The 14,610-nt window shown below is 47.2% G+C and overlaps 1 protein-coding gene across 7 annotated transcripts in view; it reads right to left on the bottom strand.

Moving 5' to 3' along the window:
• SRGAP2 (SLIT-ROBO Rho GTPase activating protein 2) overlaps positions 1–14,610 on the bottom strand; it is a 235,114-nt gene that overhangs the window by 28,954 nt on the left and 191,550 nt on the right. For all 7 annotated transcript variants that reach the window (XM_058700480.1, XM_058700481.1, XM_058700484.1 and 4 more), the window contains exons 13-15: positions 13,475–13,499; positions 7,103–7,163; positions 567–644 (exon numbers count right to left, since the gene is read on the bottom strand). In XM_058700480.1, coding sequence (XP_058556463.1) covers positions 567–644; positions 7,103–7,163; positions 13,475–13,499 — 164 coding nt within the window. The remainder of the gene's footprint in view (positions 1–566; positions 645–7,102; positions 7,164–13,474; positions 13,500–14,610) is intronic.

Here is a 14,610-nt window from a genome sequence, read left to right as displayed (position 1 = left end):
GGAAAATGAGGCCAAGGTGGCCAGCCACTCTGACTCGCTCTTACTCCTCCTGGCTCGCAACAAAGGACACCTACTTATGGGAGAACAATCACGCTGGAGCTCCCTATGGAAAATTTCGTATCAGATGTAATTAGATTTAATGATAGGACCAACCTCAAATTGAGACTATATATATCCATTATAGTGACGGAAATTGCCAAAGCTTGCCCATTACCTTAATGGCCCACAAGATAATAAATGGGCTACGATGAACAGGCGCATTAGCCTTGATATTAACTGCCACCAAGGGTTCTGGATAAAGCCGTAAACTGCCCAGATATCATAGTTAACTTCTTGGGTTTCGGCAGATCGTCCACGGGCGAGAGGCACGATGAATGGGCTGAGGAGGGAGCTGGGATGTGCCCTGGCATCTCCCTGCACGTGTTGGGGAAGACTGTCCATGAGACAGCAGGTGCCGGGCTAAAGAGCTGGGTGACCTCTGGGTACCTCCCAGGGGAGACAGGGTGGAGCCAACACCCCAGGGGGCTGGCAGACATTTGGTCTTATCTTCAAGCCTGTTCCCTTACCTCTCTCAAAGGCGTTTTTGATGTCATTCACTTCCACCTGGGATCCCGACACCCGGAAGATTCCTTCATGCTGTAGTCCTGGAGAGACAGGGAAAAGTGGTCAAGGAGAGGAAGAAACAAAGTCACAGCCACAGCTCCAAGCTTGGTTGGATGTCTGTGTCCTCCAGCCAGTGTGCATGTAAGCACCGTGTCTCTATCCTTCAGGTCAAAGGAGAAAGCATGTGCAGGGATGCTGGAGAAGTCCCTGGAATGGGTATATAGGAGGCATAAACAAAGCCAAAGATGTCTACACATGGCTCCATTTCTGATTCTGAGGAAGACCAGGAAGCAGGTTCCTCCCCCGCCTTTGCCTCTCTGTTCCCATCTGCCAAGTGACAAAGTGACCCTTGGCACCTTCTTATCAGCCCCCTGCCAGGAATGGGCACTGGGGGTATGGTAGGCAGGCCTTAGACACCGTTGGAGGAGTTTCATAAGGCCGGAGATACAATTCCTGCTTCGGCTGTCCTAACACTGCATGGCTCCTCTAGGGCACAATGATTTGAATATTCAGGAAAGAGAGAGGACAGGAAAAGGCAAGTGATCAGTCAACAGACAGCACCGTCAGTACCGTGCTGGCCGCTGGTCCTCGACCACAGCTTCGCTCAGAGACAAATGTGCATAGATGTGACAGTGTGATAATGGGCATGAAAACTGTGTCCTCTTGGGTTTTGTTAGAGTAGAAACAATCACTAAAAATAATAATAATGCATGTGCAGGGACTGCTGCTAAAAATGCTTTCCCAGAAATAAATCAACTCGTACTCACAACAGCCATTAAGGCAGGGCTCACCAGCAAGCCCATTTTCTGGATGAAGGAAGGGATGTGTGATGACCCCCCCCCCCCACCCCCTTGGGTTATGTAGGTGATAAGAACCAGAGTCAGGAGGCCAACCCAGGCCTCTGGTTGCCATTATGTACTCGCTCCTCAACACTAGGCTTGTGGGGCCAACCAGAGGGAAAATGCAGGCAGGGCGGGAACCCATTTGTTAGTCTGAACAAGGATGTGGCTCACAACCCCACACAAGGGGCTGCAAAGGTGGTAAGAGAGGAAGCATGCCCTTACTGCTGGCCCCAGAGGTCAGACCGAACTAGCATCTGTAATCACATGAGGCTTGTCAGCCGTTCTCAGGAGCCCTGTGTCTCCATCTTGGGCACCTTGTCCAAGTTCCTCTGCAATGGCATGATTGATCAAAAACTCTGACATGTCAGGGAAATCTCAAACAAATTCCTTTTTAAGAAAAAAAGAGTAGAACTGCCACTGTTTCAGGGATAGCCTCTCGGTGAAGGGGTGACTGGATTCTGTCGGCTAGACCTTTGAAGGTAAATCACACAGGCCAGGACTATCATCTTGAATCCAATTGAAGCAATATTAAGAAGCAAGCAGGGGGAATTTAATTACCTGGCTTGTAATAGGACTTAAGTTGTTTGCTCCTCTAAGGGAATCTCCAGAATATTCCTCAGAGAATGGCAGACAACGTTAAAACCCCATTAGCATCAATGTAATAGTACCATATTAGTTACCAATGGGATGTAACAGCCAAATAATGGCATTTAAACACAGAATGTAAACAGCAAGTGTTGTGATAGAAACACACACCCTGTGACTTATCGAAAACACAGTATAGTATAAGGAAATGTCATGTCAGGGCCCAGGCCACTCAGTGTTCTAGGTGAAGCCAAGAATTTGCTGAGAGAGGATCACTTCCAATCCTTTTGGTAGATTGGACCATCAACGAAAAGCCACTTTAGCCCATGGGCCCAGGACATGAAGAAATCAGAGGAGAGCTTACTGGAAGTCAGGCAGCAGGCCTGAAACACATTGAGATCCCCTTCCATCTGGTTCCCATTTCCCCTTGAGAACCTCCGCTTTAGTAGGATAGCGATATGTTTTTGCTCAGCAGACAGAATCTTCAGAGCATCTAATCTCATGACACTGAAAGTAGGAACACTGACAAGTGGTTGGTTTCCAGCCGTAAAGGGGGAAAGCAGTGGGCTTTTTATGAGAATGCAGGTAAGGCCTCATAGGACTAACCTGACCCATCTTCGATCTTTCTCTTTTGTTCTTAGAGCACGCCAGCATGCAGGTATAAAACCACTCAGAGGAGGGTAAGTTACTGCAGGGAAGCAGCACACAACCTTCCATTTTGCACCGGATCCAGCTGTTGCCAAGAGGTACTCTCCGTGAGAATTCTTGAAATGGTTGCTACAGTACCGCCTCACGTTACTTGGCTCCCTTGTGCGTAAGTGGGGTTTTCCTACCCTGATTCAGTCTGTCGTTCCCCAAATCCCTCTCCTTTAAGTCTTCCTGGATCACCCTGACCGACTATTTACAGACGAGCCTCAGCTTTCTCATCTATACAATGGGAACTATAATATCTACCTCCTAGGGAACACGAAGCCAGTAAGGATGTACAAATCCCAGCAGATGGTGGGTCACAAACCCTTTTGGGACTGACAAGTGTTACAGATCCTATCTCCACTAAATGCACATGCACAAAAATTTTCACCCTGATTCATGGGGCGTTCAGAAATACCTTGAGTCCCCATGTGGGGGAAAAAGTTCAGTTTAGCCTAACAAATGTTTTTTGAACAACCACTATGTACTATGGTGTTATGTTTCTTTCCTTTAAAGCAACAATATGTTTATCTATTTGGTCAGTCCTGGAATACACATAAAATGGCTTCAGAATTGATAGCCCATATCTGATTTTGGTTCAGGTCATGATCTCGTGGTTCGTCAGTTTGTGCCCTGCACCGGGTGAGCACGAGCCCCTCTTCTCTCTCTTTCTCTGCCCCTCGTGGGATTCTCACTCTCTCTCACTCACTCTCTCTCCTCTGCCCCCATCTCACTTGTGCCCTCTCTCAAAAAAAAAAAAAATTTACCAACAACTGTATAGTATTTGTTTATAGCTCTTGTTGTCTTTAGACTTACAGTGTAGTATCAAAATACTGTCGTCAAGGGTGCCTGGGGGGCTCAGTCGGTTGAGCATCCGACTTCGACTCAGGTCACGATCTCACAGTTCGTGGGTTCGAGCCCCACATCGGGCTTCGTGCTGACAGCTCGGAGCCTGGAGCCTGCTTCGGATTCTGTGTCTCCCTCTCTTTCTGCCCCTACCCCGCTCACCCTCTGTCTCCCTCTCTCTCAAAAATGAATAAATGTTAAAAACATTTTTAAAAAAATACTGTTTTCTAAAGTTACTTGGATTATTTTCTCCCTCATTCATTTGTTACACACTTAGGTTTACTCACTACTGTTTGTATTCTACTTGGGGATGTATCCCGCATCCTTGTTTTATTTATCTGTTTATTTATCTTTTGAATATGGGAAACACTAATGTAGTTCTGGAAGTCACAATTATACAAAAGCAATATTCAGAGAAAATGTCACTTCCCTCCCATTTCCCACCCCCCATTCTTTTTACCCCTCTTCCACCCGTATCCTGTAGATAAACAATCAAATATTAGTTTCTGGATTCATCCTTCCTGTATTTCTTCTCGCCGAAGTGAGAATACACATGTACATTCTCATATTGTCTTCTTTGTGCCAAAAAGGCAGCGTGCTATCGACACTCTTTTGTGCTTTGCTTTTTTCGCTTGACAACATATTCTGGAAATCTTTCCAGGTAACATTTCATGGAGACCGTGCTCATTCCTGCCTAGTATTCAGATACAACGTAGTTGATTCAACCGCTCTTCCGTGTGAGAGTATTTAGGTCGTTTCTAATATTTTTACAAACGAGGCTGCAACCAGTAACCTCGGGCGTATGTATTTTCATTGTTGGAGGTGTATGTTTCAAGGTAAATTCCTACAAGGGCTGCCGGACCAGAAGACAAACGCATATGCAGTCCTGTGGGACACTGACAAATTCCCCTCCAAAAGGGTTGTACCAGTTTGCAATAAAACCAGCAACATGACAGCACACCTGTTTCCCCAGAGCCGCAGCACAGAAATGTCCCTGCGTGCACTGTGCATGTACAGGGGCAGGGATAGGTACATTTCAGGCCCAATATATGGAACCATCTCCCCCTCAGCTCCTCCACAGCTCACACTCTGGGCCTGGCCACTGTCGTGTCTTCCCTGGGCGGCTGCCACAACCTCCTTCTTCCTATGATCTTGTCTCTACATAGCGGCTTTTTAAAGCTCTCTGTTTGGGGTGCCTGGGTGGCTCAGTCGGCTGAGCATCCGATTTTGGCTCAGGTCATGATCTCACGGATCGTGAGTTTGAGCCTCGCATCAAGCTCGCTGCTGTCCGTGCAGAGCCCGCTTCGGATCTTCTGTCCCCCCTCCGTCCCCATGCTTTCTCTCTCAAAAGCAAATACGTCTTTAAAAAAAAAAAAAAAAAAGAGCTCTCTCTGTTCAAACTTCTCTAGTAGCTTCCCACCTCACTCAGATTATAACCCAAACACCTCCCTTAGGCAATGAAGTCCTAAGCGGCTGGCCTCTGGCTTCATCTCCTGCCCCCCTCCTCTTCCCTCTCTCCGCTCCAGCCACACTGGCCTCCTGCATGCTGGCCCCTGCGTATGCCAAGGGCCTCTGCATTTGATGCGCCCTGTCTCTGACACACTCTTCCCAGATGCCACGCGGCTCAGTTCCTCACTTCCTTTCAGGACTCCGTCCAAATGTCACCTCTTAGGGGAGCTGAAGGCCTTTCTCTGAACAACCCACCCAGAACAGTGTCCCCTCTCCATTCTCCACCTCTTCACCTCGCTTTTCTTCATGACACTCACCATCAGCAGACACCCTGTATGTTACCATGTTTATTTATTAACTGATCAGCCAAGCATCTATTTATCTGTCCTTTAGCAGGATATACGGCTCACGAAAGCAGGAACTTTTCCTTGGCACACAATGAGCAATCTCTCTCTCTCTCTTCTCTATTTGTTGGATGACCGAATGGAATGCATGGACGAAGCAGTAAGAGTGCAGACTCTCATCCTCTTATTGTCCTTTAGACACAAATAATTTTTCCTCCCCTGAACTCAGTTTGGACTTATCTTTGCCAATTATTTGATCATTAATCATTACTATCTTGTGGAATTTCTTCTACTGCTACTCTGAATTGCTATAGCTTATCTCCTTTGATTTAGCTTTTCAATTGCTTATTTATTTTCTCCCAACCGCATCATAAAACCAAGTAAAGACAAGAGAAGTGCATTATCCCTGTTTTTGTTTTCCTATTTCACAATGCATGGTGCCCAGCACTGATCAGGTGCTTGATACATATTTGTTCACTGTTGATATACAATGTTGTTACTTCAAGTAAATAGAGACAAGATGAAAAAACTGTAGCTGATTAGAACGGGCTAAGTTGTAAGCAGGCTAAAATAATTACTATTCCAGAAACAAGGGCAAGCAAGGTCCCAGCGTACTGGGAGAGAGGAAGGGAGAGAAACTGGCTACCTCTGCACCCAGACCAGCAATCACCCACATACCTCCTTAGCTGCAAGAAGGTCATTCTGTCCCTTTTCCTCTAACTAGATAAGACAGCTTCTAAAAACAATGTCTGATGTCCAGTTCCTAGAAATCTCCATGGCAGTAGCTCAGGTATCTGTGCTTTCTAAACACTCTTACACTTACAAGCTTGGTTCTCTGGCAATTCATCTCCGCCCCTAGATTCTGTGCAACCAGCCTGGGAGCTAGTGAGGGGTGGAGTTTATGAGACCCAGCTCCATCCAAGCAGCAGATAGAGTGATCTGACTTAGGCCGAGAAGGAGCCAGCCCCTGAAGGCTCTCAAAGGTGGGCTACAACTTTATTTTTTTTTTTTATTTTTTTTTTTTCAACGTTTTTTTTTTTTTTATTTTTGGGACAGAGAGAGACAGAGCATGAACGGGGGAGGGGCAGAGAGAGAGGGAGACACAGAATCGGAAACAGGCTCCAGGCTCCGAGCCATCAGCCCAGAGCCTGACGCGGGGCTCGAACTCGCGGACCGCGAGATCGTGACCTGGCTGAAGTCGGACGCTTAACCGACTGTGCCACCCAGGCGCCCCAAGGTGGGCTACAACTTTAGACTGGCGACTAACTGAGCTCCAGGTGATGTCGTATCCAGCGAGACCACAGCAGAACCAGAATCTGAGTATTATCAGGAATCAGGGCAACATCACAAAAGGAGTTGTTTGCAAAGGAGTCCGATGCAGAAGGTCAGCGTGTCAGGAGATACCGACACGTGCAAAGACGGTGAGTAATGGCGAAACTGTCACCACACCACCCCAGCTGTACTTACTCCTGTCACAGCTGTAATTTAAAACCCGCTCTCAAGCTAGAAGAGGGAGTGTGGTAAGTGGCTGAGGCATTTTGGGTCAAAGCATATGATGTCTTTCTCTCGATGTCTAGGTGGGGCCATTCAAAGGTAGCAAACACTATGCGAACAAGTTAAGATTTTATTCCGTTTCTGAGAAGGTCAGGAGGAAAAGTCGGTCTCTGTTCTTACTCCACAAAGAATTCCTGGAAGCTCTTCCCAGCTTAGCACAAATATGGGCAAGGCTTTAATCCTGCTTACCGTGTCTGCTGATAAACCGGATACAGCTCTCTACCACCAGAGGAATTGCCTGGCTGGAATCCTGAAAAGCCGAAGAGAAACACAGTATTAGAATCTTTAAACAGGCATAGCCCAGAGTCAGAGAAAAATGGGCCAGACTGTGCAGAACTCGTCTCAGCTGGCTCAGTGGCCGGTCCTCAAAGAAGCATCTGGCCTCCTCCAAGCTCCAGAGAGCACACACAACCACCTACTTGGAATGCCACACGGATGCCTTAAACTCAGCACGTCCTAAATGCAACCGATCGTCTTCCTTCGCAAACCAGCTTCCTACCCTCAGCCATCCAATCAATCGGTCAATATGCTTTGTCAAGTCGGCCTCCTAAGTATCTCTCAAGTCCATTCACTTCTCTCCATCTCTACTGCCATCAGCTCAGTCCTTACGTCAGTATCTCAGTTCCCACCCTTGCTGTCCTCCAGACCATGTCATCCTTCCTTAAAATAGTGGCTGGGTGATCTCTGAAAGTGCACACCTCATCCTTCACTTCCTAGGCTAACCTCTTTCAAATTTTTTTTTTTTTAATTTTTTTTTTTTCAACGTTTTTTATTTATTTTTGGGACAGAGAGAGACAGAGCATGAACGGGGGAGGGGCAGAGAGAGAGGGAGACACAGAATTGGAAACAGGCTCCAGGCTCCGAGCCATCAGCCCAGAGCCCGACGCGGGGCTCGAACTCACGGACCGCGAGATCGTGACCTGGCTGAAGTCGGACGCTTAACCGACTGCGCCACCCAGGCGCCCCTCAAATTTTTTAAAAATGTTTTTATTTAATTTTGAGAGAGAGAGAGAGAGAGAGAGAGAGAGAGAGAGAGAGAGAGAGAAGGAGTTGGGGAGGGGCAGAGAGAGAGAGAGAGAGGGAAGCAAAGAATCCGAAGAAGGCTCCAGGCTCTGAGCTGTCAGCACACAGCCCCATGCTGGGCTCGAACTCACGGATCGTGAGATCATGACCTGAGCTGGAGTCGGACACTTAACCCACTGAGCCACGCAGGCGCCCCAAGGCTAACCTCTTTCAAAGACTCCTTGTTAGTTTCTTTACACAGCCCTATGTGTCCAGGGTCCTGCCTTTGCCTCCAACTTCATCTCCTTCTGCTCTCCCTCCAGTCTCTGTCAGCCGCACCAGCCTAACTTTCCATTCTTTAGAGAAGTTCTCTGTCCATGGCTTTGCGCGAACTGCTCCTGCTTCTGGAATGTTCTCCTCACCCTGGGATCCCACCTCTTAGGGTCTCAGTGCAAGTAGCACCTTCTTAGGAATGCTTCTCCAGACTCCCCCGATGAGATCAGGGTCCCTGTCCACAGGGTCTCAGCACCTTGCACTCAGCTCTCACAACTTAACTCACACAGTTAACAGTTGTGTTACACAACTTAACAGTTGTGACTTAACTGTGTGGGTATGAAGATCTCATTTGCATTTGTCCCCACCATAGCTCATGCTCCACAGGGCAGATCCAGTCAATTCGTGGATCTCCAGGGCTGGCCATGATGTTCTCACATAGTAGGTGCTCAATTAATATCAGTTGAGGGTATCAACTGATGAACCAATGGGAGCAACAGAAAGGGGGTTTACTTGGCAATAAAAGGTAGGAAAGAAAAAACCCAACTCTTAGAAATAGTGGAAACTAGTTGGTACTAAACTAAGAAGCAGACGTCCCAGATATCAATCTTTGCTCTGCCATTTTGCTATACATCCCTGCCATTATATTTAACTTCTGTGGGCCTCAATTTGATGCCTACAAACTGGGGAGGGAATAGGTGGCGAGAAGAGTAACATTTCCTGTTGGCACATGAACATTAGAGCTTATCATTTACAGCGAATTTATACAGGTGGTGGGTCAGGTCCTAGGTGCTTTAGCAGGAATGGTCCTGATAACGACCCTATGGGGTGTGTATCCTTATCACCATCCTTGTTTGACAAGTGAGGGGCTGAAGGCCAGGCAAGGTGAAATAGCTGCTTACAGTGACTGCCACAGGCAGTTAAGTGGCAGGGCAGGGGTCCAAACCCAGGCAGTTTCCTTCTGAGACTGAACGAACATCTCACCGCCACCCAACCTGCATCCCAGGAGCTCGGCAAACATTGCCAAATATGCGTGCCAAGCTACTGAAAACCAACAGGGTTTTATAACGCAGCTAAACACACAATTATTCAGCTATGGGGAAGAAAGATCAGGCAAAGGGCCCTAAACCTAGCTGAAAAGGGCTATAGAACTTCAGGACAGGGGTACCTGGCTGGCTCAGTCGGGGGGAGTGTGTGACTCTGGATCTCAGGGTTGTGGGTTTGAGGCCCATGTTGGGTGTAGAGATTACATAAAAAAAAAAATCTTAAAAAAATTTTTTTTTAAATGTTTGTTTATTTTTGAGAGAGACACAGGCAGAGAGAGAGAGAGAGGGAGACACAGAATCTGAAGCAGGCTCCAGGCTCTGAGCTGTCAGTACAGAGCCCGACGCGGGGCTTGAACTCAGGAACCGCGAGATTATGGCCTGAGCCGAAGTCAGATGCTTAACTGACTGAACTCCCCACGTGCCTCCCCCACAAAAATCTTAAAAATGAAATGAAATGAAATGAAATGAAATGAAATAAAATAAAATAAAATAAAATAAAATAAAATAAAATAAAGTAGTTTAGGACAGAGATTGCATCTCAATGGGATGGGTCCTGTGGCTTCTGCTCCTTTCACAGGTTTGCCTACATTCCTGAATTTTCAGCTGGGGCCCTGCGGTTTGGCCACCATTAGGGAAGCGGCCAGATCTCATAAAGAAGTCAGGCTGCGAGAAGACCTGGCACGGCCTGTAGCTCCCAAGCTTACTGGGAAGGCAGGATGCGGCGGAAGGAAGTCGTGAGTGTGCCAAGGGAGCCCTGGAGTCAGGGAGGGCTCGGGGACCCAAATGCTCATCTTCATAACCCCTGAAGCCCTCTGCTTCCTCCAGCTTTCCAGCTATAGTAGCCAGTGTCTGCCCTCTCGTTGCCAGTCAGCCTGGGGCGCTCTTAGAGGAAGACTCTTGGTCTATACTTCTATACTCTACTGAAGAAAATAGATTCCACTGTAAAAAAACAAAACCTCCAATTTTTGGAAGTTACAAAGAGTGGTAGCAGTGATAATGAAGTTAGCGATATGAGGGTTTGAAAAGTTTTTCTGGCCCTAGATTTAAATTTAAAGACCCAAAGAGAAGTAGGTCGGGAAATTCACAGATTGACTGGCTTCAACAAGTTATGTGGATGCCAAGTTCTGCCTAGACTTGCAGAAAATGGAATATCAATGGTAGTTAAAGGGAAGCACGCAGGGGTGCAGAAAGTAAGACATCAAACCTGCATGTCCATGGTTACTGGGGGTACATCGGAAGCAGCCCAGGGGAACTCTCTGTGGTGGACAAGAGTGGGCCAGAGATGACCTGTCCCCACTGCTGCGGGGGAGCCTAAGACAGTCTAGTGGGAGCAAAAACTGGACAATGTCACGAAGGCCTCCGATGCTCCTACTACCCTCCCCTCTCCTTGTAATGTTTCTGAGCTCTGAGTGAATTCATTCCCCCAGGATGTGCCTGTGTGCTCCTATGGGGCCCCAAAGACCCTCACTTCACCATTGATTTGGCAAACAGCTGACCATGCAGTGTCCACATGTGTCCTTATTCTGTGTCCATCTCTCCCTTTCTTCCTCTCTCCTTCCCTCCTGCAATGTTAGAATCAATGTCCATTTAATTCTTTAGTTCACAATATTTTTGGTGGCATAATCCTAGGGTGGGAAGGGGCCTTTAAAGACAATTGGGCCAAATCTCCATTCAATCAGATTAGGGATCTTTAAACCAAAGGTGGAAGGAGAAAGGTGACAGGCACAATTTGGAAAAGATGGTTAAGCAGGGGTGCCAGGATCAGCAGGAGAAAACAATCAGGAAGGTGGCCAGAGAGCGCCTAAACATGCCATTGTCTGGCATAATTTCTCATGAGCGAGAGAGCTCGGATTTTTGCTGAGTACTGATCTGTTACATTGTTAGATTTCCGTTCTTACCAAGGGAGAAAATACAACTCTACACAACTGAGTAGATGTGGGTGATGGGAAAGAAAGACGCATCAAAGATAATATTTGGGGTTTCAGGACTGTGAAGAATGGAGGCCCCCCATCACGGGAAGTAGACAAGTTGGGGAATGTGCTAGAAGTTAGACCATGGTAGGGTGGAGGCGCCATCTCAACTCTCAGGTGGATACCCAGCCAATCAGTTCGAGATTAGATTCAAAGACTCAGAACAATGGACACTCGGGGAAGGAGAGAAAGGTTCGTCCAAGGGAACAAAGCCAACAAGGGAAAGAATACAAAAAGAAGTCAAAACAGGACCAACCCTTGGGATCATGCCTACATTTAGAGGCAAGGGGAAAGATGGACAAGCAAAGAAGAGTCAGAATCGATGGGAAAGAGAAATGCTGGGCTTGAGGGTAGCAGACAAAGCTTAAAAGTGGCAGTTGAGGCAGAAAAGGCTGGGATGGTTTGAACCTAGGCTTTGCTAGGGTCAAAAATGACTGGAACCCATTAGGGATCCTCAAAAACAAAAGCTACCAGATTCTTCCTCTTGTTTGGCTGACTTGCCATAAACAACCAATTATTTATTTCCTTACACAAGGCTACTCATCTTCCCAACTACTATTTCCCTGCCTGCCCATTGTAGGAAAAACTCTTCACTGATCCACCATTAGATCAGAGCTGCTGGAGAGAAATTGGGGCAGCAGAAGGAAAACAAGGTCTTTATTTGATTGGGGGTTTTGGGTGCATCCCGGGCTCTTACGCAAATCTAGGAGCAGGCAACGCGCTTTGCCTGCAACTGCTTAGACGCAGCAGGATGCAAACCACATGGGCGCTGCTCCCCTCTGACGGTGAGCTCAACCAGGGCCGCCTACTGCCTGCCAAACTGCGGTCTCTGGCACTCCGGTGGCCAGAGTGGAGCCTGGGAGGCTCTTGCACCTATGCTCCGTCTAGATGCAGGAGGCCCAGTTTCAGCCCAGGAACTGAAAGGAACAAACGTTCAGTTCAACCCTGTTCTTAGTGTTGAAGGGAAAAAAAGCTGGCTCCCTCTTAAGATACCCACCTATTAATTTTTACATGCAATAGATCATCCCTGGGAGGCACTCCATGCTTCTCTGGGTTTAAATGAAATTATGGGAGAAAGGGCAGAAGAAAGAAATAGAGGAGCCAGAGGAAGGAGAGATGCGATGAAATTTTTATAAATTAAAACATGTATAATTATATGTGATGGTGATCTCATTATAATGAGATCCAAAGCAGAGAAGGGGAAAAAGAAATAGTGACAGCAAAGCTAAGACAAGCGAGAGCCATGTCAGCAGAGTGTCCCTGGACTGCCCGGTTAGCTGAAGCAGCCGGACGGGCTGAAGACCGTGTCGGGGCCGCTGCCACAACAGAAGCCATGTGCCCTCTACATTCGATTATCTCCCTGTGGCTACAGCCGCTGTGAATTACCCAAAATGATTTTTTAAAGCCTGGATCAGTTTTCCCCTGAGCAGACAAAAAGACATTCAGAGCTCTCTCCACCTCCTCCCTGTTAACTGCCTGCCACATAGCTGGTATGAGCTTAGGGGACACAAAATCATTTTAGCAACTCGCCATAAAATATAATTAGGAAGCCAAATTTGCTACTGCAAAAACTACTTCAATTAATTTTTTTTTTTTTTACACACACAAACACAGTGCTGTTTAGATTATCCACTGATGTGCTTACCCAGTCCCTGCTTTCCAAAGAGCCTGCCCTGATATGGGTAATGAGAGCTGTCTGCCCAGTGTCAGATTTGAATACAACACTGAAAATCATGCAAACCAGCATGGGGTTGAACATCAATTTCCCGATCGTCTTCAGATCAGACTCATCTTTGCATTTTTAGCATGTCTAAGAAATACATCTAGGATGACCACACCACCAGAAAAAAAACAAACAAAAATCCGCACACTTAAAGCCAGAGTGTCCACTCGAGGTGATTAGCTGCTGCGAGCTGCTCCCGTGTGGAACTTATGTACAAGGCGCGAGGCCTCTTCCGCGGTTTCCTTGAGCAGTGACACCGCGGGCAGTTCTGGCATGATCTGCCACAGTCCAACCACATCTCTAGCAAGGAGGAGGGTGCACGACTAGAGAGGGGAGGAACAAGTCAGAAAGGCCACAGCCGCTGCAGTTAAACAAGCGAAGTCAATGAAGTTGCCATAATGGTAAACGTACTGTGACTGAATGGTACATTCCAAACGCAGGCAGGAAGTCAGGAAAGTATCTGCCCTGCCCACAGTAGGCTTCCATAAATGTCTATGGAACATAACATCTTCTCACCCGACCAGCCTGGCTCTTGCTGGGCCCTTACCTGCTTCCTCACGGTTGAGCTACGCCTGTGGTCAACCCCGCCAAATCAGACAGGACCGAACGAGCAACGGGGAGAAAAAAAGGAAAATGGGATTAGTGAAGCAAGTCACATTGTTCAGCTCAGTCGCAGTCCCAGAACCCTGGAGATCTCTGTACTCACTATCTTCCACCATTCAAAACTAGAATAGGAGGGAATAAAATATACTTGGGTTAGACAATAAGATTATCTCTTTGTCTGCAAGGAGACACTAGTAAACACCAAAGGAAGTCACAGTTTTCGTTCTTTTGGAAATCCTTAAGGAGCAATTTTCCTGGAGTTTAAAGGACAGAGCAGCCAGACTGGAAGGAACCTTGGCGATCCTTCAGGTGAATGCCTTTCAAACTCTTATCCCAGGGAATCGGACTCAGACACAATCCCCCAAGCACGGAGAACAGCGCTGCCCTGCCTTTAGTGAAGGTAAGTAAGGCCCAGAGCCTGGCTGCTGGGCTCCCTCTCCCCCTTCCACCAGGCCGCTCTAGAGGAACCTCTTTGGAATCATAGAGCTCCTTGGGTTTAGTGGAACATTCTTTCTTGTCTTATAGATGAGGGAACTGGACTTCGAAGGGGAGAAGAGAGCAGCCCAAGGTCACACAGCCTAAGGGAATTCAACTCAGCTTTTTTTTTTTTTTTTTTTTCACTCCCATACAGTTTTCCACAGATACGGGACTTCAGGTGAACTTACATGAAGACTCTATCACCAAGAAGATATATCCTATGAAATTCCATGATCCTGGTTCCCTCCAGTCAACAAGACTGGTGTACTAATGAGATCTTTACTGTAATCCACAATGACAAAACGATGAAAGCCAAATGAAGCTATTTCTAAATAATGAGCCTGTAATTGTAAATGGCCTCATGATTATTGTGTGTGTGTTGGCAGATACAAGTGGTTGATATAATGGGCTAACCCAGGGTCTCTAAGGAGTCCAGCCCATTAAAGCTCTTTCCCTGGTTAAATCAGCACATTTTTAGGCATCTGAGAACAGCTGGCTGGCTGAACGCCTTGCTCTCCGCCAGCTCACGAGTTTTCTCATAGCAGCTACATGACTGGGAGGGAAAATATTTGGCTGGGGTCGGGGAGGGAGGGGAAGGTGGGG

This window comes from Neofelis nebulosa, chromosome 15 (assembly GCF_028018385.1).
Source record: "Neofelis nebulosa isolate mNeoNeb1 chromosome 15, mNeoNeb1.pri, whole genome shotgun sequence".
In the NCBI taxonomy this organism is placed as follows: domain Eukaryota; kingdom Metazoa; phylum Chordata; class Mammalia; order Carnivora; family Felidae; genus Neofelis; species Neofelis nebulosa.
The sequence above is the reverse complement of the archived record's forward strand: the minus strand, read 5'-3'. Positions and strand labels throughout refer to the sequence as shown.